At 39.0% G+C, this 23,115-nt stretch overlaps 1 protein-coding gene across 2 annotated transcripts; it reads right to left on the reverse strand.

Moving 5' to 3' along the window:
- Nucleotides 1-1,563: 1,563 nt before the first annotated feature.
- On the reverse strand, nucleotides 1,564-22,437 carry PCGF6 (polycomb group ring finger 6). 2 transcript variants are annotated; one of them, XM_018069276.1, is made up of 11 exons: nucleotides 22,123-22,371; nucleotides 21,120-21,219; nucleotides 19,728-19,824; nucleotides 19,124-19,179; nucleotides 18,341-18,400; nucleotides 17,627-17,735; nucleotides 14,963-14,990; nucleotides 13,278-13,376; nucleotides 8,434-8,520; nucleotides 4,970-5,060; nucleotides 1,564-2,643 (listed from the first exon to the last, which is right to left on the reverse strand). In XM_018069276.1, exons 1-11 carry the CDS (start codon nucleotides 22,315-22,317, stop codon nucleotides 2,483-2,485), a joined length of 1,083 nt encoding a protein of 360 aa, XP_017924765.1. In that variant the 5' UTR covers nucleotides 22,318-22,371; the 3' UTR covers nucleotides 1,564-2,482. The 2 variants fall into 2 exon arrangements, with proteins under 2 accessions (XP_017924765.1, XP_017924766.1); XM_018069277.2 differs by lacking the exon at nucleotides 4,970-5,060 and having other exon boundaries at nucleotides 2,470-2,643; nucleotides 22,123-22,437.
- Between the last annotated feature and the right edge of the window lie 678 nt (nucleotides 22,438-23,115).

The following is a 23,115-nucleotide window of genomic DNA, read 5'->3' on the forward strand; positions in this document are numbered from 1 at the left end:
CTCAGTTGATTTCTGGCAAGCTGAAGTCCCCCATAAAGACAAGGGCAGTTGCCTTGGAATTGTCCCTTAATTTCTCAAAGAATAATTTGTCAGTGTCACTGTCCTGGCTGGGAGGTCTACAGCAGACTCCCACGTGACATCTGCATTATTTGTTTGCCCCTTGATTATTACCCAGAGGCTCTCAACTGTGCCATTGCCAACTGTGAGCTCCATACATTTTAACCCTTCACATACAGCTATGGAAAGGATGCAGGGATACTCCTTGCCTCCTCTGCTCTGCCTGTCCCCCCAAAAAGCCTGTAACGATCCCAGAGGGCACTCCAGTCACAGAACTCATCCCACCAGGTTTCACTTATGCCATTGATATCAGATCTCTGGGACTGGTCCAAAGCTTCGAGCTCCTCTTGTTTGTTCCTTGTGCTGTGTGCACTGGTATAGAAACATTTCAAGTGTGGTACATTGTACCCAATAACTCGTGAGGCAGATTGAGGGATTCCATTAGTGTTCCCTTCCTCGAGTTTTGCACACCATCCCTTGCTCATTACTAGTAAGCCTGGTTTTGCCCCTTTCCCCCTTCCAAGCCAGCTTAAAGCTCTATCAACAAGCCCCACCAGCTCCTGTGTTAGAACTCTTTTTCCCCCCGAGAAAGGTGCATCCCATCAGGTGTCAGTAGACCAGGTGTTGAATAGATTATCCTATGGTCAAAAAACCACAAATTTTTCTGCTTATACGAGACTCTGAGCCACACGTTGACATGATGGATTTGCCTATTCCTCTCAGTATTATTCTTTGTTACTAGAAGGATTGAGGAAATTATTACCTGTGCTCCTGATCCTGCTACCAATTGCCCCAAGGCCCTGAAGTCTCTTGATTGCCCTCAGACTTCTCTTTGTTATTTTGTCGCTGCTGGCTTAGCAACCAGTAGTGGGTAGTAATCAGAGGGCCTTGCTAGACTGGAGAGTTCTCCAGTGATGTCCCACCCAAGCCCCTGGGAGACAACAAACTACGCTGTGAGTTGGGTCCTGTCTGTATCAGGCCCTCTGTTCCCCTTAGAAGGGAGTCTCTCATTACAACCACCAACTGCCCTTCTTTTCCTCTTAACAGAGGTGGTTGTGATGTGGGGTACAGGTGGTGCTGGTTTAGGGGACCCTTCAGTCCCAGAAGGACCTTTGCCCACTGCATCAGCTGTCTGGTCTTCTAGTTCCAGGGCCTCATAGCTGTTGTAGAAGGTATCAGTCCTATTTGTTAAGTTTTCAGAAGGAGGAACAACCTTCCTCCTGGTTGGTGCAGTGACCTGCTTCCAGCCTTTATCTTCAAAAGACCCTTGACTAACTGCCTTGCAGGGCTCTGAGTCCACCTGCTTCTCCACTGCAATGGAGGTTTGAGACTCCTTTTCCCTACACTGACTATAGGGAAGGGAGGAAGCCTGGTGCCTCCTGGTGCCTCCTGTGGGGGTGCCTCCCCCACACCAGTGACCAGCAAGACCATAACACACAGAGCACTCTGGTCCTTAGTGCTGCACAAGAAAATATGGAAATCTTAAACAGAAGAAAATTTGAAGTATTAGAGTTGTCACAAACCATACTATTTTAATATGTTAAAGTTACCTAAAATCCTCTGCAAATCTGGTAGTAACAGGCAAGTACTACATTACTCAACCCTGGTCTCCACTGTGATGCACTAAAACACATTGAAAAGAGTGGAAAAAGCAACCATTTTCAAAGCTGCTAGAGAGGTATGTGCTAAAGTGAATGGATTTATGCTCCTGACAGTCAAGCCAGTTGACAGATTCATGATAGCAGAATCACACCGACAGTGATCACTTTATATACAGCAAGCAGGTAGAAAGAGGTGCTACTTTTTTTTTTCATGCATAGTTTAACCAGCTTACAGCCAGCCCATCTCCATTAAGACTAGAGATGCATGATCCACCATTTGGTATAAGCCAAACTACCAGCAAATATACTTCCAGTGCAAACAAAATTGTCTTTCTTCAAGAAAAACAACTAAATTTAATGCTACTTCTCAAAAAAACCAATGCTTATGCTGCATCGTTTTCTACCTATTTTGGTCTGCATTTCTAGTTTCCTTCCTACCCCCAAATCACATATGAAGACAGATGATCACAGTACACATTTTTTTAGGCAACTCACTGTCTCCTCCCAAAAATACACTATTCTGCTCACTGAAGATCATCCCTGAGAGCACTGTTCTAGCTAGACACTTAGAAAAGCAAGAGATATCTCAGAGCTTAGAGGAAAAAAAGGCTGTTAACCCTGTGAAATCTTATGGTTTTTCGAAAGTAAAAAAAATGCAGCTACTCTGAGCATTTAAATTCCCTGAGCTGAGTGAAATTTGAAGACAGTAATTTGTAAAATGAAGCATACCAACATCTACAGCTGTACTTACAGAAGCTGCAATTTTTTACAGTGGTGAAGTCAGATGTTACACTACGATCACACAGCAGTTAGTGGTAGTTCCTTTAACTTGCTTCCTGCCACAGGAAATACAATGGCTTCTTTGGTGAGAAACAGCAGTGAAGAAGCGCCATGACTCTTCGGATTCTTTTGCCTTGTAATATTCCAGCAATCTTTAAGTTAGTGGAGATACCACCAGGCCATAGTGCAGTACAAGCAAACCATCCTATAGAGAAGAGAAAGAAACTGTATTATCCTACTTCACCTTTTCTGTGAGGCATTTCTGTCACCACCAGGCACGACAGTCACTGCATGGTAGGACCCCAGGCACGATCTCACCATTTTATACAGTGTCCCTCCCACATGGAGAATGCAAGTTTTGAAATACGAAGGCAAATAATTACGTTGCCCTTTCCTCCTTGAGATGGAGAAAGGTGTTAAAAGAAAGTAGAATCTGGTACTTTGATTTTATTTTAAAGTTATAATTGAAATATCTCCATGCAATAGGCTCTTGCTTACAAGTCATGCTGCTTTCCACATGATACTGTGGGGCAGAAAAAGTAATCCATTAAGTAGTTCTAGAAGGTGCTGCCAGAAGTTGCAGTAAAAGAGTCTAGACTACTAACTACTATATACATTTATTAAGTAATAAACACACTGGATTAAAAACACTCCAAATGACAAACCATTAGTTTATTAAGTTATGTTTCTCCTCTTCAGAGACTGCTCCACATAATAAAAAAAACCTTTCACCTGGGAAACAGGACACTTCTGACCCATTAGCTTTATTAATGCCACTTAATTCACACTCAGCTGGTGAAAGGCCTAGCACTTAGTCTGCCTTCAATGGGAATCTGACTTATTGCATTAGACCTCTTTACATGGACAGACTTTAAAAAAGTTTTCTTTTGAAGAGAGAACTACATTAATCATAACTGACACAGTATTATCTACTATATTTTGCTTCCGATGTTTTTATCTACTAACATACAGGATGTAAGACAACATGTTCCAGAGAAGTTACACGGTTCTGTGTGAGAGGGTATATCAGCATATTAAAAATAATCTTTAATTAAAAAGTTAATTACCCAAAAAAAGTAACAAGACCTCCATCACTTTACAGGTCCTGTATTATCATACAGTAACAGGAGAAAGTGCTGTTTTAGTCTGAACACGGTGTTTTGGAAGAATATATATATATATTTAAACCATAATTTGTTATCTGTGTAAAAATGGTTTTGATTAGTTTGTGCAGCCTCAACTATTCATAAAAAAATAATCTTTGAGCCATTTTGTATTGGATTAAATTTAAGACTAAGCAATTGATCACCGACAGCTCCAGAGCATGTTCCTCCATGAGTGTCATGCACTTCACTTTGTTTCATGGCTGCTTATGATGACAAATGAGGCCTAGTGTAGTGTAGATGTCAATGAACCTCAGCTTCAATGGTCAGCAATTAAAACCCCCAAATGCATTCCTGTGTTATTAGTGCCAACTGACTAACTTTCCTTCATCTTCTCATCCTGTTATTAACCAGGAATAGATTGCTAACTCCTAAAACGATACAGAAGGATACAGGAACTTTATACTAGACACTGAAGAAGTGAGTTAAAGTGGGATGGCTACGTTGCAAAATGAAGAAAGAATCATGATTGTTCTCACTTCTTGTTATGTGGAACAGGTCCCATGAGGTTACTTAGGAACCTCTTGGCACACAGGACGTTGTTACACATTCACAAAGCTACTTACTCCTTGTGCCCATTAGCTACTTCAACAGAGAAAACAGATATTTTCAAGCTTCATTTTTTGGAGGACTGTTGTCAAAATCAGTTCTTCCTCTATGGTAGTTTCTTAAAGAAATATTTATAAAAGAAGAAAATGCTACACTGTATTCTTTGATGAATGGGTTTTCAATGGTACATTTAACAGTAGGACATTTAAAGAAATTATCTATTTACACAGGAAATATCCCTGGTAAATCAAAGGCCAAACCCACTGCAATTCCTTTGGCACAAAGCAAAACTGTGAGTTACCCCAGTACTGGCACTTCTTACTCTGCAATTATTCACTTCTAAAGTACTACACATTTCCACATGTCTTTCTCTAGACACTGTTCTTAAAAGGAAGCCCAAACAGAGAATGTGCTCTCACTGCTTATTACAAATCTCAAGCCAGTTTAACTCAGGCTCAAAAGAAACGCAAAGCTCTCCAGGGCTCTTTGCCACACATTTGTGACCCTGGCCTAAAAAAAATTAAAAGGACCCAACCTGTTACACCCAACTATAGAGTTGAACTGACAGACTGAAACATCAGAGTATACCCCCCTCTGATGTTATAAGAGCAGCAGCAAAAAAAAGTGCCCCACTTTCCAAGTTCAATAATCCCACAGCAAAGAGTAAAACACTTCCGTAGCAAATGTGTGCTAGAAGGTCAGAGTAATTAAATTAGAGCACAGCTCTTGCTGCCTAGCTCAGGAGACCAAAAAATAGCGCAATAGCATTGGGTTACAAAAAGGTGAGAGCTACAAAGAAACCATTAGAATCTGCCAAACCTCTGTGCCAAGGGCCAAGGACATCACGGAAGGCACTCCTTTTAGCTTTTCCCATGTGTGAGCTCATTATATCCATCAGTGATGCAGAACTCTGAGAAGGCCCAGTTTCAGACAAATGAAAATAACCAGCAGCTTGGATCATGTTGCATTTGTGCAGCAGAGGGGAGGAAGGTAATACAGAGAAGAAATTATATTCCCATAAAGTTAATAATAAGCTTCCTTCCTCAGCTACTTGATCAAACTCTTAATTACAGATCTCAATGCTTGGTAACAAAATTCAGCCTTTAAAATTTTCTGTGTCTTTGATCACTCCTTGCAGTAAATTCCACAAGTTCTACACTGTTTTAAAAATAAAACAAAGTTGCTTCTTTTTATATAAATTCTGTGCAGCAATTTTTTTAATGTTTTTGCCCTAATCAGAGCTAGAAAGCCGACTTCCAGCTAATTAGGAAGATTCAACCAACCACCCAATTTCTGAAATGTCAAAACATCTTGAGATCTACAAGATTAAACAAGATTTATTGCTGATTCTTTTTTAGCCTTCTATCAACTACTCAGAAACTAACATGCTTACATTCAACCACTAAAATTAGTTGCTTATTTACTTCAATTAAAACAACCTGAGTAGATTACTATGGGGCCAGAGTCAGGAATACTTATTTTATCATCAGATCACACTTGATCTTCCCACACTTCCTGGACAGGTGCATACATATTCAGAACAGCTAAAATCCTGCTAGTTGCACCTAGAGGAGACTTTAATTTACTGAGGCTCTACAGCACCACTACACAGTGCCAATCAGCAGGAAAAAAAACAAATACAGGACCCAAAATCTTCACAAGACTGTGCTCACAATCTGAGCATTTAAGAACAATTCAGGAGGAGTAAAAGACACTAAAAATAAAAAGTCACAGTGACTATGGTCCACAAGAATAAATCACACAAACATATGTTATGCTGCATTGCAAATGCTACCAAAGAATGCACATTAAAATTAATGTCTTTGGGAAAAAGAAATTTATCTGCATTTTTAAAATCACTTTCCCCAGCAAAAAGAATAACTGCTGACACGAATGAACTAGCAAGTGAAAAACAGCAGGGTTTTTTTCCCCTCTAACAGTGGCTGTAGTCATCTAAACAAAAGCCCAGTGTTTATTCCCTTAAATGACTTTGTGTTGCAGAAGTAGCTACTGAAGCTATTTTCTTAGCATGAAGCATCTATAATGAACATCAGAAACTGGTAAATGACAAGAGCAGTTTTGAAGAGTGTCTCAGCGTCCCAGTGAGAGCTGTTAGGGACGTTCCAAGCTCCAACACTAATTTGGAAAGGCTGGAAAGTTACAGAGGCACAAGATGCCCTTGGAGCTTAATGTAAAATTCATCAAATATTCCTCTGTAGATGTCTCACTGGCCAGGACAACTGTGCCTCTTATTGAATTTCAGGTCCTGGTGAAAAATAAACACTCATTATTTTTAGACTTGACCTATCAGTTTATTTTTTTTCCTGGATAATTATCTAAAAATATTTTCCAAGGTTTATTTCATCCTAGAAATGCATCCTCATGATTTCTAAAAGATAATATAATGTTAGACTAAAGAACATGAAAATGTCACAATTATTTCAATACAAAAAAAGAAGCAACTGTGGTTTATTTGCAACGTTCCTACTGTAACTATTTGGTATCCTAAGAGATTTTCTAACAAAATGAAGAAAAATTAAGGATGAACCTGATCTTTCAAGTTTCCTGTCGGGAGTGACTATGAAAGCACAGGACTTCAAAAAAGCAAAGATATTTTTTGTTTATTTGTCCAATAGAGCAGTCTTGAGGGAATTAACTGTTAGCATACTGATTTTGTAATAAATGACACTTGAAACCTCACTGCAAAATGTATCCCAAGACAACTGTTCTCTTTGTGGAGCTGCTGACTGGTACCTCATCACTAAACATCAATCAGGCAGACCCACTTCTGACAACAAATGAAAGACACTAAACTTCAACTAGGCAGATCCATTTCTGACAAGAAATGAAACTCAGGCAGTATTCCTTAAAGTGCTTCCCCAAGAGTATTTTCCATACATTAAAGGCTTTCATGCTAAGATCAAGTTTAAAAAGCATATATGTGACTATATCCCCAGACTGAGAAACATATAATCCTCCTGCCATTTACTGGAGCTTTTAGTAGATGGCACTTCCAGCATTATATGCTGACTGCTGAATTTACTTAAAATGAACACATTATGTTAGAAACAAGCTTGTTACCAGTACCTGCTTCCTCCCGGTTTCTATCCCCTACTCCTCAAAGTGGGTTGGGTTACATTTTCATTTTTCTTCACATATAAACAGCTAAAACATCAAGTATGGCATATATTCACTTTGACTGCAGAAACAGCACAAGCTTCAGAGACTTAATGTCTGCCAAAACTACAAGCCAAATACCTCTGCCTTGACTGTGGGATTCCTCCTAGTGACTCAAATCAGGTATAGGTGATGCAAAGTCCAAGATATCTCAAAATCAGCTTTCCACTTCTTGGCGCTGACACAGAAGCCTCCCTGTAGCATGAGAGGGCTCAGCAGGAAATTTAAATGTAAAAGTTTGTGCATATGTGTGCACAAAGAAGTGAAGAGAAACGATTCTGCAACTTTTTCAGCCCTTCTACTATCTGTTTAGATTGCTTTCCAAATAAAACACCAATCTAAATCCTATTTTCCCCACTGTATTAGACTAAACATTACCTTCTCAAACTTCAAAGTTCATATTAATATACAGTTTACCATACCATGATTTTACATCTCTATTCTACTATGCATTATGCAGACGAATTCATTCTTTTTGCAGCACTTGTAAACTGGTGTGATCCTTCCCATTATAAAGATGCTTGAAAATGTTCACAAAGAATTAAAACCAAATGCTTTCTTATTTGTAAAGCCAGCAGCACTAAGGATAGTAAGTTACCAACAAGGAATAGTTGGCCATGCTGTGAGCAGAACCAGTACAATATGCATCAAGCCTATTAACTGCATTCACTAGCCTCCATCTTTGGTTTGTGTTTTTATGAGCAAGTTTATCCTCCTTACTCAGTCACAAGGACAGCCTTATTTAGGATTTGTCCTCCAATTTCTTGCAGAGATGCAATTACCAGGGAGGAAAAACAAGCCATGGTAATTGAAAGAATGGCTGATATAATATATCCCTTTTTTGTTTTGGGGGAAAAAAACCCAAACCCCAAACAAAACCCAACACAAAACCCTCATATCCAGAACATCATGAAAATGGTCAAGAACACTGTCAGCACATGGTACACTTCTCAACTCTACTTAAAAGATAAACAACATTTTGCATAAGCTGGAGAGATCTGAGCAACTTCTTCAGACAAGCTGGTGCTTCCTGATAGCTTAAGAAAGAACCAATCTTCTATTTTAAAAGAGAAAACCTGGAACAAAGCCCCAGCTGCCACACGTACCTGCACTGCGCTCTCTCCTATGACTTGACGAATTTCCCTCAGTGTCTGGTAGTGCTCCAGCAGGTGATCACCACATATTATGTCCACCTGTGAAAGAACACAAACATGGTCAAGTTCAACTACCTTTGTAGTAGCAAAACCATACCCAAGGCCTTTTAATTTGATTAGCAGAGTTCAATTCTAGCATGTTAGACACTCAAGTCATCTTTACCTTTATTGTCCAAACGTATTTAGCATGCACAGCACTACTGCACTGCCCCAATGCCTCTCACCCCATGGCCCTGACTTGGGGCTCACTGCTGAAACAGAGCGGACAGTTTATTGTTTCACTCACAATTTGGTGCACCCACTGAAAGAAGCTGTTTAGTAATAGCTGTGATGAATTTAATGGAAATTTAGATCATGTACTACAGTGATGCCAAAAACATCTGGAATCATTTGTCACATCAGTGGCAAAAGACAGTTGTGAGCCTCATTCCTACCTTGAGTGAGAAAACATGTGACTAAGTTCACTTGAGAAGTGTTTGGAAGAAGTGTTTTAATCTCACTGCATGCCTCTGTCAGCTGGTACATCACACAGTCCTCCTTTAACATGCACCCAGTCAGTATTTCTGGGACACAACTGCAGGACATACTCAGCACTTCTATGCATTGTCCTCTTCTGCAGCTAAACTGTGTCAATGCTGTATGCAATTTCAGACGAGGCAGTTTCTTTAAGTAACTGCCCACAAAACCAGTAATTTTGTGGGAAAAAAACCCCATAACGAGGTATTCTGAATTCCTTGCCTTAACTATTATAAAAAATAGGCTTCTTTATAAAGTTATATGAATTTACTGTGCAATGCAAATCCAGTCTTTAACATTCCAAATTAGAGCAGCTAACACAGCACTGTTTCTCTCTCAACTGCAGCATGCTTAAATTTTCCTTATGAGCAATTTCTAGATATGGAAGTGAGAGTGCTCTCGTTTTTGACTTGAAAAAACCTTAAAATTGAAGTTAAGAGCATTGACACTGAGCTGTCCCACAGCTTTCTGCAAGGAAATTGTCTCAGCTCTGCCCCTGCAGCAGTCGGGGAGCACACTGCAATATCATGACGTATTCTCTTATATGGCCACTTTCCAGGACAGGATGCACTCTGTGCTGCAGCTATTCAATTCCCCTGGATTTATATTCTTCTGTGTGCTGACCCACTATATCTCTCTTGTTCTTCATGAAGAGATTTGGCAAGATTTATGCCTCATGCTGGCAGACCACATTGTTCTGAGACTCAGGAACACAGGAATTCTACTCCTCAGAGGCTCAAAAGGGGCTAATTTACTTCACCATCTGTATCCTATGAGGACGATGTAGAACATTCTCTTCAAGTTAGGTTGATTGTTTACGTGCAGAAGATGTAAACTGCTTAGCATTATTCCTGCTTTTAGCTTCTAGAAGTAAACCAGCAAGTAAAAACTAATCTGGATGTAAGATTAAATACTGATCCATATACACACAAATGCATATATTTAACATCAACATGTGATGTATTTAACACAGCACCTGAAAGACATATATTTCTTTTCTTTTTGAAAACTGGCTAGTTATTTCTCCTATTTTCCATGCATTTCAGCCTCTACAGTTATTACTGCAGGAAGACAGACATGTCTGCTTTGCTTTTCAGTAATACATGAGTTTAATTACTTTTGTTTTATAAGCTTATTTTTATACTATAAGGCACTGAAAACTCAATCCCGGTCCCATTGAAATATATATACATACATATTTTATATATTCTAAAGAAACAGAAAATCTAATCTGTTTGACCAATATAAGATGCAAACAGACACAGGTGCAGCTGCTGACAATCTCTCAAAACAGAATTAGAATGCTTGTTTGAAAGTATCCCATTGTTGTACCTGCTGCTCCAGTTTCAAGTGATAGTCATTAAAGAGCCAGTGTCTAATAATAAATTGAGAAGAGTTTTTCACATTTATTGTACTAGAATGCTCTGAACACCAAATGCCTAACGTCTAATTCCAGCACCAAAGCCTGAAATTCTGCCTGCTAATTGTCATGCTAGAATTCATTCTGTAAGGACAAAAGAATGAAATATATACTTAAAAAAAATCCCAGTTCAGTGTGAAAATGAGTTGTGGAATGTGTTTCAGAGGAATCCTTGTTTAGGAATTAATACATTGCATTGCAAAAGAGGCAATGAGTACTATAGATTTACTAAAATTTGGTATAATTGAAATCAGCTGGTACTGATTGCTTGTAATAAATGTAGCTTGACCCTTTGCTGAAAAAAAGCATGAAGGTGTAGATGCTGAATACTCAGTCACTTGTTACAATTCTTATTAAAATAAAGTAGGCTTTCTATTATGCCATTTCTTTTCTTTAGGTGGCTTATCTGCTATAAGAGCTATTTCTCTAAAAGCCACGATAACAGGCATTTATAAATTCATAATCACTAAGTAAGACAGAAATAAAAATAGAAAAAGTTCATGTAAGGGACACTGCATATAAGCTTCATCCCAAGGGAGAATTTGGCCCAGAAAACAGTAGACTTCAATCAATAGTTTCTATGCCAACCCATACTATCCAGGGAAGGGCAAGGAAAACACAGAGTTTTAGAGACTGACATGAGAATTTGGGCTAGTTATTCAAAAAGCTGTCAAAGCTTCCCATTTCCTCTAGCTGCTATTTACTTTTCAAAAGGTACCCGATACCTCTATTCCAGGGTTTAAGACTGGCATAAAGAAACTGCATCAACAGCTACACTGTATGAGCACAGACTTCCTTTCTTCCAATCTTCCCCTAGGCTGCAGTTCACACACACACTTTCAGGAATGCACATCTGGTAATGGAACACTTTTATTCCACAAACTACGTTAATGTATTTGGACCAGCCAAGCCACAAGTCTTTCAGCAATTGCTCTCATCCTTACAGAATGAATACCAAGAAGGGACACTGCTGCTGCAGGATGACCTCAAAGGAAATCACACTGTAAAGAAAACTTCTGCATCAGCTGCTGAAGACAAGAATCTAATGGTTCCAAACACCATAGCCTGTATTTAGCTCACATGTAATGTTACCTACTCAGCTATTAACAGCGATTCCAGTTTCTCAAAAATTATTTTCACCCTCTCCTAACAAATTCCAGCAAGAATATTCAAGAAAGACCGTGTAATTAGAAGTATACATAAACATATACAGAAAACTAATCATTGCCCAAAGCACAGAGATCAAAACAAAGCATCAGAAAGAATAAATTACCAGCTCAAGGAGTAGATAAAAATGAAGCCTTAACCTTCAGATAAACTAGGAAATTTGAATCATATTCCACTTGCAAACTCAAATACAGAAATTTGAAAATAATTTGAAGCCTCAGACTAGGAAAAAAAAGAACAAAGGCAGTGGCTTCAAAATTGCTTTTATATATACTGTAACACACGAGTCAGCTGGCTTATTGTACAATTTCATTAACCCCAATGTGGTGCAGGTCAATGAAGAAGGGCGAGTATTGGCTAACATTGCACACGAACAAATTGAGCCGAAGAGGCCTGAGCACAGTCAGCAGTTCAGGAGAACGGGTGACACACCTATCCCTGGGTCACTGAATCAGCTCTAACAGGGAATGAGTAAAACATTTGCCCACTAATAGGGGATCATATCTGTCTGGCAAAGTCCAAGTAGAAAGTAACTAATGGGGGAAAACCGCTCAAGTTAGCTCTGTTAGATGATCTCAAGATTGCAAAATCTGAAAGACCACTACACATGGGCCCAGTTTAATTTTGAAAAATGAATGCCTGCAATTTCCATGACAGCTGCTCAGTATTCCTAAAAACTGAGATTCTGGTGTCCTACTTAAGAAAATCCAAACAAAACAATTCATTCCCCTCAAATAAACCACAACTCGATGCAAAAAGCTTCTCTAGCCTCATTTTGAGGATACTTTTATTTGTTCAGAATATCAAGTCATCACCACCTGAAAGCTAGAAACTCCCACTGAGAGGAAACCAGCAAATGAAAATACATTACTTCCTCAGCACGATGAATAATTTATATCTGATTTGCTTTGTCACCACCAAAAGGTAAGCAGCATGAATAAACACTCATTACTGAGGCACACAGCCATGCTGTATTGTCTCAGACACTTAGTGCTGTATGAAAACAGCCTTAACTCCAAACCCAGCATTTAAGTTCCACCATTTGCCTATTCACAGCAGTATCAGCTTGATTTTTCTGATAATTGACAGCTTTAAGAATTATTTACACCTTACAGAACTCCCACATTTTCTCAACAGAATGGTTGCTGAAATACACTGAAGAATTGAAAAACTGGTTTTGACATGCAGTTCCTCTCAAAACGGTTGAGAAATATGAAGCTAAGTTCTTTTGCTCCTTTGAATTCTTATTTGGAGGGAAGTGTCTATATTTGCATTCGCACCTTTCATTTCAACACATCCATCATTCTTTCTTAGCCCTTGTTTGTATTCAGTTAAATTTTATTGTTATTCAGCTCCTGCCTTCACATACTCCCACATTCCCACACTTTCCTGTCCAGTTTTACCTTTGAAACAGCAGTATCTCTTAGTTTTGAATTTCATCAGCTGAAATCTTAAATGGCACTTTAAAAACTCTATCCAATTAATAAAGTATTATGAAAATTTAAAGAGGTTGCGAATGAGCTAGGAGAGCTGCTCCTTGCAGATCACAACATTTCAAACAATTAGTTTTTTAATCCTTACTGCATTAATCTAACATTACTTCTAGAATCTAAAGAACAATGGTAATGTCTGCCCAAAGCAGGGGCATTACACTGATCACAGGGAACTTGTAAGTGCCACTGCAAGTGCATACCTGACAAGCAGGGTCCAGATCCATTTTTCTTCTGAGGAATTTCTCCACATGTCCAATTGTTGCCTCCCCAGAAACACGCACAAACTTCTTTTCCAAAGGCTGCAAGGAATAAGTAAAGATTTTAAGACAATGTACATTTTCAGCCCTCACCCCTTGTAAACTCCAAACCCAAGTGACCGTCCAATAACAAAGGGAGACAGCTTAAATTTTTGGACCTTTCTCTGATCTACTTGCAGATTACCTCATAGGGAAAGAAATAAATATGTATTAAGACTGTATTCAAACTTCCTTCTCTTTAAAACATTTAAAAAATAACCAGCAACTGACTTCAGTCCTATTTTATTTTAAGAACTTCTCCCTCTACAAGGATTTACTCATCTGAAGCACAAGAAAATTTCCTAATGTTTCCATATTTTCTCCAAATCAGGCTTGTATACTAAACACAATTCAGATACTTAAACCCCATCATTTTATGATGCAAGGAGCTTAAGTCCTTTAGCATTCTAGAAGTAGTATGGATCATGCTTAATAGCCCATGAAATTCCAGAATCAATTAAAATATACTATTATGCAGAAAACAAGGGCAAGACTAGTCTTAAATCTTTTTGCTTTTTCCTAAATACTTTCACAGACGGGACTGCAACCAGAAGACATTCATTATGTCAGACTCAAAAATTTTAATAGGCTTCCATTCTATGGATTAAATTTTAAACAGCTGACTGCTGATATGGACGACTACACAAAAAGGCACAAAGGCAGAGCAGATGACTGCATTCAGTGTGATAAATGGATTACTTTTTGTGTCAATTGATTGGATTTTTATGTTGACTTCTGAACAGATGTGATTTACTACCCAGGTTCATCGTATTCTTTCAAAATAAAAGAACGAGCTGAGGGTCATGGACTACCCTTGAATTCAATCATGCATTTAAATAAGTATCCATGATAACTCTGCTTTGGGAACAATAGTTTGATTTATTCATGTGCAAGAGCTAGAAATTACAGTCAGACCTGATCTGGGGACCCTGCTGCTGCAAGCTCGAGGATGCTGAATTTAGGCTTGCTGCATGTATAAATCAGTTTATGGCCATGGACCTGGTAACCCATTCTCTGCTCCCCCATCCCCATTTACAAAAAGGACAGTTGAAACCCCTTATATATTAAGTATAACTCCTTATATATCTATATCTATATCTATATCTATATCTATATCTATATCTATATCTATATCTATATCTATATCTATATCTATATCTATATCTATCTCATATCCCTTATATATATATATATATTAAATTCTACATCTAGTTCTCGTGAGGGAATTTCCCTTAAGGGTGGGGCATCACAACTGCCCTGTTTTGTGTAGCGCAAAACAAACAGGACAAACAACAAAGCAGAAAGGAGGGCAAATGTGAGACAGAAAGGGTAGGAGAAGATATAAGGGCAAGAACATGAAAAATATACTGTGAAATGTAAGGGTAAAAAGAAGAAAAAATGCTAGATAGGCATGATGGTATATAACAATAGGTTTGAAAGTACACACTGCAATCCAATATTGGTTATTACTATGTTGATGAAAGTTCAGGCTGCATTCAGTGTAAGAAAACCAAACTAAATTAAATACATTCAGGGCATACTTATTTCTGAAATAAACCATAAAAGAAAAATTCAAATCACATCTGTACCTTAAAATTCCCTGTGCCTTCGTTAGCTCTGGAAAAAAAACCAAGAGTAAACACACTCAATATTGCTAAAGCTAACAGTTAATAATATCCTCAAGCTCTTTATAACAGAGACTTATTGATTTATGAGTCTTGCATATCAAGCTTATTTTCCCAGTTCAGGCTCTAATACATGAAATAATATTAGACTAAATTTATACATCTTTTTCTCCTATCCCTTATTTTTCTGCTCAATTTTTTCTTGTGAATTGAACTATTTATGACTTTAAGGTTTGTCTACATGAAATGGGAGTAAAAACCAACACAGCCTACAGCCATTTTTAAACACAACATTAATTTTCATAGGAGTTGGTTGCAATATTAATGCTGCTTAAATATCCATACTTCAAGGTCCTTGATATTTGGAACTTCAGCAGACAGTACCTAAGAAGTTACTCACGGAACACACATAAACACCTAAAGGGCTCCCTGAGCCAGTTGCTGGCCTTCCAGACTATTTATATGACAATATTAATGTTATCTCGGAACTCAGAAAAGCAGCGTTTCTCTGGAATGTGAAATACACACAAAGATGGCAAATGACCAAATTCCCCGCTGGCTTCCACCAAGGTTCACTGATTTGCACATCTGGAGCCTGTGACCTACCACTGATCATCCATACTCCACACCTTCTTCTTGTAGTGCAACATATAAATTTGTCCCTTAATTAAACCCAATCCACGACATTTCATTATTCTTGCACTGCATTAGCAAGTACACATGAGAGAGGAAAAAATGAAGTATTTCATTGCACTGGAGAAGGTAAAAATCAAACATCACTGTAAATCAAACGACCATTTGGTATAACAGATAAATGTGCAGACCACACATTAGCACAGCACTTCAAGTTACCATAACTGAGCATCTCCACCTCTAAATATATATCATATATCAGAGTTAAGTAAAGCTATCATGAGCTAAGAAACATAGAAAAGCTTTTTCACTACAGCTGTCATTTTATTTGATACAGTTCCACAGCCACAGGTGACTAGATTATATACTCTAAACACACAATAGAGAATTTCAAAGTAACAATTTCTTCTGGCTATTCCAAGTTTGCTTTATCCAAAATGCTTTATTAATCCCTCATAACCAAGATGAACCAAGATTGGTTTTGCCTGCAGAACACTCGATAGTTTTAGTAATGACTCCCACTGCTGTCAGCTGTGCTTGTAAGCATTCAGCTGCAAGGCAGGCATGAGAAAATGAACTGAAATTAAGTCAGGTATGTGGATTCACAGTGTCAAGAATTTTATATTATTTGAAAGCAGCTGAGTGCTTGCTTGACATTAGTAGCAAGGATTGTTTGTTAGGCCGCAAGTTGAACTCTACTTGAACTACATGGTTCTGTTGTATAAATCAAAGATGGGTTACAGCAAAACCTGCAGCTAACAACCTGAACATTAACAAGAGTTAGAACAGACAAAGCTAGCACCTTAAATATTATTTAAAAAATAACAGCGGGAGTGGACAGCCCATAAATTGTCGTATATGAACAGTAACAACCATATTACAACATGGACCACAGAACTGACCAAAACAGACTAAAGAGGATGTGAAGATGATCACACAGCAAGCACTGGATAACGAAACAGTGAACCAAAGAAGAATGAGAAGATCCCAGACCCTAAAATCACTATTGTTCTGGACTTCCATGAGGGATGGGGAGTTTAGGTCATAAGAGTGTAGTTGCCCAGGAATTTCTTTTGTTGTGGTCCCTCTAGTGAGGTACCAGCTTGAGCTACCAGATGACTGATTTGTGCCAGTAAACCTATCTAATCGAGTTGAGAGCCTGGAGTCAAAACTTTAACACACAAGGATATTCTTTTGTTCCCTAGAGGTTCAGCTTTAAGACCTTCCCTTTTCTTCCTGCAGTCCCACTCCTCATCCATTTAAAGAAATAAAGAAGACACACGATGGGCAACACAAAAATAAAGCCAACAAAACAGAAAACCACATGCCACCACCTACCTTACTAAAATTTACCCATGAAGAACATTTGTTCTGTACTCTGAATAAAGTGACACACAGTGGAGAAACTGGACATAACATATAAAAAGATGTCTACAAAGAGTGAGGCTGAATCAAGATATGCTTTGCCAACAGAACTTCTGAGTTTCTAAGGGCTTAATTTTATGTCATTTGTGTAACAGTTTGTTATGATTATGTATTGGAGGTCTCAATGTTTTGTTCAGACAAATTCAGGCCAAAACGAGGCACAATCTGGGTAGAGGTAAGAGTTACACTTCCCACAAGCCAATTCAAGGACAGCCAGCATTAACAGTACTGCCACCTACAGGGATGAGAGGGCTGGAACAGACAGGGATTCCACCGTTCAGTTTACTGAGACTGTGCTACCTTGTCAAAATCAAAACACGTGTAAGTTTTAAAACTACACTTTCTGGGAAGCTATTTTTATAGAAAGACACACCTTAAGCATTTAATTATTTGCATTATCTAGCTATGATTGGCTGTCACTATTGCACTGTAAGTTAAAACCAACTCCCCACTGCTATTTGAGATGAAGAAATGCACATTTAATGAAAACCAAGGGCCAGTTAATGGTCCAACACACACAAGCAGCACCTTCGTGTCAGCCAGCTGCTCTTACATTTGCCCACAACTCACCCAATAAACTCCAGAAGTATGGAGATGTCAAGTTCCGGTGGAATCCGGAACACTGAGCCTAGAACCTTACGAGGTCTTCCTCTGCTCGTTGGAACTGGCTGTGGGACAGCTAAAACATTCAAAAAGCCAAAATGCAAAGACAATTTGAAATAAAAACAGCATAAGATGCTAATATGCACCAAGCAAAACAGAAGAACTCCTCAGGAAAAAAAGCCCATACAATTTATCCTATTTTTTATTACTAAATCAGGTCTTCCTACATTGTGTGCTGTGTATTTGAACCAGCATTTTAGTACTTCCAGCAAGACCCTTCTCCTAAGAGCTGTTTGTTTGATAGTAAAACACAAAATAATTAGAATAATCCCTAATCTGTGAGCAGACTTTGATGTTCTTATTTTTACTCCTTCGTAATGTCTATTATTTATTAAGGTCCAGAAAATAAAATTAATGCACAATATAACATACATTTCCTGGTCGTAGGCAAAATATATAGCTAAAACAATCCAACCATTATCTGGGTTTAAGATAATTGCCAATTCCATCTATTTTCGTAATCTGACATCTGTGACAAGTTATAGTAGTCAGATAACCAAGAATTCCAAATTTCCAATACACACATCTCTGTCAGTTGTGAGCTAATGTTTTAAGGCCTTATGAATAAATTATATAGTAAGTACTTCCCTAACAGTGTCCCCTAAAGTGATTACAGCTCACCTGGTTTGGGCACTTCTAATCCTCTTTCTTTATAGAAGTCATGCATTTGTTTTTTCTCTCCTGAAAAAAAGAAAATGTTATTTCAGATGCTGAAAATATCCATGTAAATTCCAGTGGTCAGAACAGTAAAATTTTTCAAATTTCCTACAGACCTTCACCATCACTAGTATTCCATATGAGGTTGAGACACTTAAAATACTCAGAATAAGATTTTGTTAGTAAAAACTGGGAAGAAATCAGAGAAATTGGCCATAAATCATACTGAGAGAGCTGCAAAAAACAGTACCCTTCTGCATCCATGATTGTTTTTCATACATTTTACAGTCCATACATATCCACTAGATTGTTGGCTCCTAAAGTTGAAAGTAAATGAGACAGTGAACACATTTAAAAATCAGACAAATAAATATGGCAGAAAAGAAGAAAAAATAAAAGAATTTGAGAGAATCAGTCTTAGCAACTTATTTCAACCAAGTCAAGTGAACTTGTTACACAGAATATGGTATACTTCTACAAAAATAAGAGGCATGACTATGAAATATTGCCTGGATGTTTACCTGAACACAGTGACACCTGTGTTTCACGAGATAGGGTACACATTGCTACCCTTAATAGCACTTAGCAGGCAGAAGCATGACAGTAATCACAGTTAATTCATTAAGGTTTATAACCAAACATTACAAAACTATTTTAAAGAGTCCAGAGTAGAAACAGGGCTTTTAATTACTCTGTTTCCTGTTTAGTCTTTTCAATTTCTATATGGCAATAAAGAAAGGGACTTACTTTCCTCAAGATTGACAACTAATTTATAGACTATGTCTTGCAGTTGCCGGTCCAGTCTACGAAATAGAAAAAAGAAAAGAGAGCCTTTGGTGCAACACGAAAGGGTTTCATTTTATTGTAACAAAGATGCAAAATACACTGTTGAAACATGACGTACCTAAAGGAGCATGTGGAGCAGCAACTCCACATCTTTCAAAATACACATCCTGACAGCAGAGCTCCAACAAAAGTCATGTAAAGTTCAAAGCACCACCCTTCGTGAACAGCTCAAGAAGTTAAAACTCAATTTTCAGTTAATGAGTATACCATGCCAACAAAGCTTCATCTTTGTATGATGCAGCTCATATCACCTCCAACAGTGAGTAAACACATAAAAATAACCAGGGTAGAAGGTAATAAACCCTAGAAATGGATACAAACTAGATAAAACAGTATATTGAGGGAGTTTTATCTTAACTATTGAGATGAAACTTACGTAAACAAAGAACACAATGTGTTTCTTGCAGCTGTTCCTTCATTTGAAATAGGAAAGCACTACAAGTCTGCAAACTAAAACATTTAAAAGCAAGCAGCAAATCTATAAAAAATGGCATAAACTTATTACCTGATATTATAAAGGGGCTGTGTCTGATGTACAACAATATTGCATTTTGGACATCTGTTGCTATAGTAGAAGTGTCTCACGATGCAGCTTTTACAAACTGTAAAGAAAAGAAACCCCGTGGGAGTCACATGTCCATTATACAGTGCCATCTGTTCAGGCAAGAGGAACAATTACACCCGGACCTCCCAAATAAAATTTGTCAAGAGGCAAAATGAAGTAAGTCATTGAACACTCCAAATTCAACTGATGCAAAGGTGGGTGTTCAGTGTTGCAACTGTGTTATCTAGAACATGACTAGAATTAAGACAACAGAATACTGACTGCTGAAAAATATCCTAAAACAGTTTCAGTAGAAACAAAGTAAGAAATCATAACTGCCATTTTCATTCTGTTTTACATGTACTTAAAAAACTTGGAAGGAAAGCTAACAAGTGAAAATATCTAGAATATATAACCTACTATCAAATCAGCTCCCTACAAGCCTGAATACAACAAACTTTTCCACGACATTTACCAGGAAACTTCTACGAGATCACCACAGCTGCACTTGCAACATTACATCGTCCTTACTAACAGTTGTGCTTTTTCCTAAATTACAAACTGTGCTGAACACTATCAGCTATATAACAAACTAGTCAGCAGTGCCCCCAAAAAGGGGGGAAAAAAAAATGAAAAAGAGTTTTCCCTCTTCGTATTGTGAGTGGTTGGGAGGTCTAGGAAGCCAGGATTCTCGGTTTCAGGTAGGAACATGGGTGTAGCTGAAAATCAGCTTCACAGAAAGGGTTTTATTAGCTTTAAGAGAAAACAGTTCTGTTACCAAGGGAAAAGCTGTTAGCACTAGGACTGAGGGGAAGAAGAACAAGACAAGCATATCGAAATAAATTTTTTTTATTACCCATCTATTTCTATTCATGAGATTATAGACAAACTTCCCCAGGGGTACAGACCACAATTTCTGTATCTGAACTGGTACTTCCACACAGGTGCTTATGGAACTTTGTGAATTCACATCAACAACAGTTTAGGAAACTCTTTAGTTCACTATAAGCAGAGCCACTTAACTTTCTTTTCTCAGTTATATACTCAAATTCCTGGAGCCTACTTAAAAAAAGTAATTGAGAAAGTGTACATAGCAGCTCCATTTTTGTCTTATTTGGGCTTTTTCTTTTCTTACATCGTTTTCCCTCTTAACTTGGAAAGCAGACTTGGTGATCGAGTGATTTCATGATTTTCTGATGCTTTAAGTATGCATGAATATATGTCCCTTATGGAACAGAATAAACACAACACACATTCACTTCAAACAATTATTTCTGTGAACCCAGAACATCTCAACACCGATTTTGTTTGAATTTGCAACTAAACTCTTAAACAGATAACACTGATACTTACAGGTGTGCAGACATTCTGTAATAGTTGTAGCATCAATAAAGTAACCTTTGCAGATGGAACACAGGATATAAGGGGTCAACTCTGTGAGGTTTATCATACGCTACAAACAAAGACAGTTTGTAAGAGTTTGAATACACAGGCTAAGCCCTGAAATTTCCTGATTGCAACTTCCAATATACTGTAGCCTTAAACCATGAAAAAACCTGGGATCAACAGGCTTTTCCTAAGAGGTCAATCACTCCTCATATACAGATCTTTTCTAAAGACTTTCACCTAGTCTTCTAAATTGACCTTTTGGAGAATGGCAATCCAACTGGTTTCATGAATCATATCTAAAAAGCAAACTTTAAACAATCATTTTGAGAAAAGTTCTTTTGCATAAACTCTTTTAAAAAATATCAAATAGTCAGCAAGGTTGAAGTGGATAGGGGTAGCAAACAATATCATTATTTGAAAATTCTCATCAGGCGTTTTGGGGCCCACAATCAAGATATATAACGAGTTTATTTCACAAGGGACAGCCATCTCTTGTTTCTACACACAGTTAGGGATTATACAAACACATACTGAAGCAAAGAATGAAACTTCACTGCTCTGAATTCTGTTCACGAAAATACGCTTATCAGGAAAGCACACAAGCAGTTCCACAACAACTTTCCTGTCTGAACAACACTATCTCAAAAAAAGAACAAATTTTTCAATAGCAACGATCTGAGATGCGTGTGAAGAAGGTAACACATTAGGTTTTTACGTCCCGTTTGCTCTCGCCTGAAAGCCGACTGAAGGGCTTTCTTTCCCTCAACACCACCATTCATTTCGCCCACGTGCAACCGCCTACCACCCTCTCAGCCACGCCGAGAGTTTGTAAGGGCTTCTTTGGAATGAGACGGACAAAGTGAACTCGAGTAACAATAAAACAAACATTAAAACGCCCCATTCCCACACGCGGGGCACGTCGGGAGCGGGGCCTGGAGAGCCCCGGGAACCCTCCCGCCCCTTTTACCTCCCGGTCGTCGCCCGAGTCGTGCTCCCCGTCATCCGTCCCGAACCGAGCCCCGGCGTCCCCCTCCAGCTCCTCTTCCTCCTCGTCGTCGTCTTCGTCGTCGTCGTCGTCCTCATCGCCGGTGGACTCCGAGCGGCTCCGCTGGAACTCGAAGGGGACGGAGCGCGACCCCGAGCAGCTGGGGGCCCCCTCCATGTCCCGGTCCTCATCGGCCGGGGCCGGGCCTGCTCCTGCTCCTGCTCCTGCTCCCGCTCCCACTCCCACTCCATCCGCGCTCGACGGCCCCGAGACCCCGCTCCCAGCGCCCTCCTCCATGTCCACGGACCGCGATCACCGCGGGTCTCTCCGCGGCGCCGGGAGCATGCGCGGGGACGCCGCGGGGCACGCTGGGAAATGTAGTCAGAGCGGACACGGGGCAGAGCCACCACGCATGCGCTGAGTCACAACTGGTCTGCAGTTTTTATAGCCCGAGGGTTCTTTTTCTTAGTTTTTTTCCAGTGACTCTCTAGTGAAGCGATGGCACACGTTTAATTTGTCACAAAATAACGTCAATCACAAGATACCAGTTTCATTCGAAATAAGGTTTTAATTCTGTAACATAATGAAATGGAAGGGACCTTAAAGATCACCCAGTTCCAACCCTCTGCCATGGGCAGGGACACCATTCACTAGACCAGGCTGCTCAAAGCCCCATCCAACCTGGCCTTCAATACTTCCAGGGATGGGGCAGCCACAGCTTCTCTGAGCAACCTGTTCCTGTTCCTTACCATCCTCAAGGGAAGAATTTCTTCCCAATATCTAATTTAAACCTGCCCTCTGTCAGTCAAAAGCCATTCTCCCTTGTCCTGTCACTATGCGCCCTTGTAAGAAGTCACTTTCCAGCTCTCTTGTAGCCCCCTTAGGCACTGGAAGGTGGTCTAAGGTCTCCTCGGAGCCTTTTCCAGCCCGAACACCCCCTGCTCTCTCATCCTTTCCACGAGTACAAAAGAACTT

This window comes from Manacus vitellinus, unplaced genomic scaffold (genome assembly GCF_001715985.3).
Source record: "Manacus vitellinus isolate BGI_N305 unplaced genomic scaffold, ASM171598v3 scaffold_15_pilon, whole genome shotgun sequence".
Taxonomy (NCBI): Eukaryota; Metazoa; Chordata; class Aves; order Passeriformes; family Pipridae; genus Manacus; species Manacus vitellinus.

Bases quoted from the DNA above. Each gene is read 5' to 3' on its own strand.
- PCGF6 (XM_018069276.1), bottom strand. From the start codon at position 22,317: ATGGAGGGGGCCCCCAGCTGCTCGGGGTCGCGCTCCGTCCCCTTCGAG. The intron at 18,401-19,123 runs GTAAGTCCCTTT...TCTTTTTTTCAG, and splicing joins AGTTGTCAATCTTGAGGAAA to GAGAGAAAAAACAAATGCAT. The intron at 13,377-14,962 runs GTACAGATGTGA...TATTCCTTGCAG, and splicing joins AAGGCACAGGGAATTTTAAG to CCTTTGGAAAAGAAGTTTGT.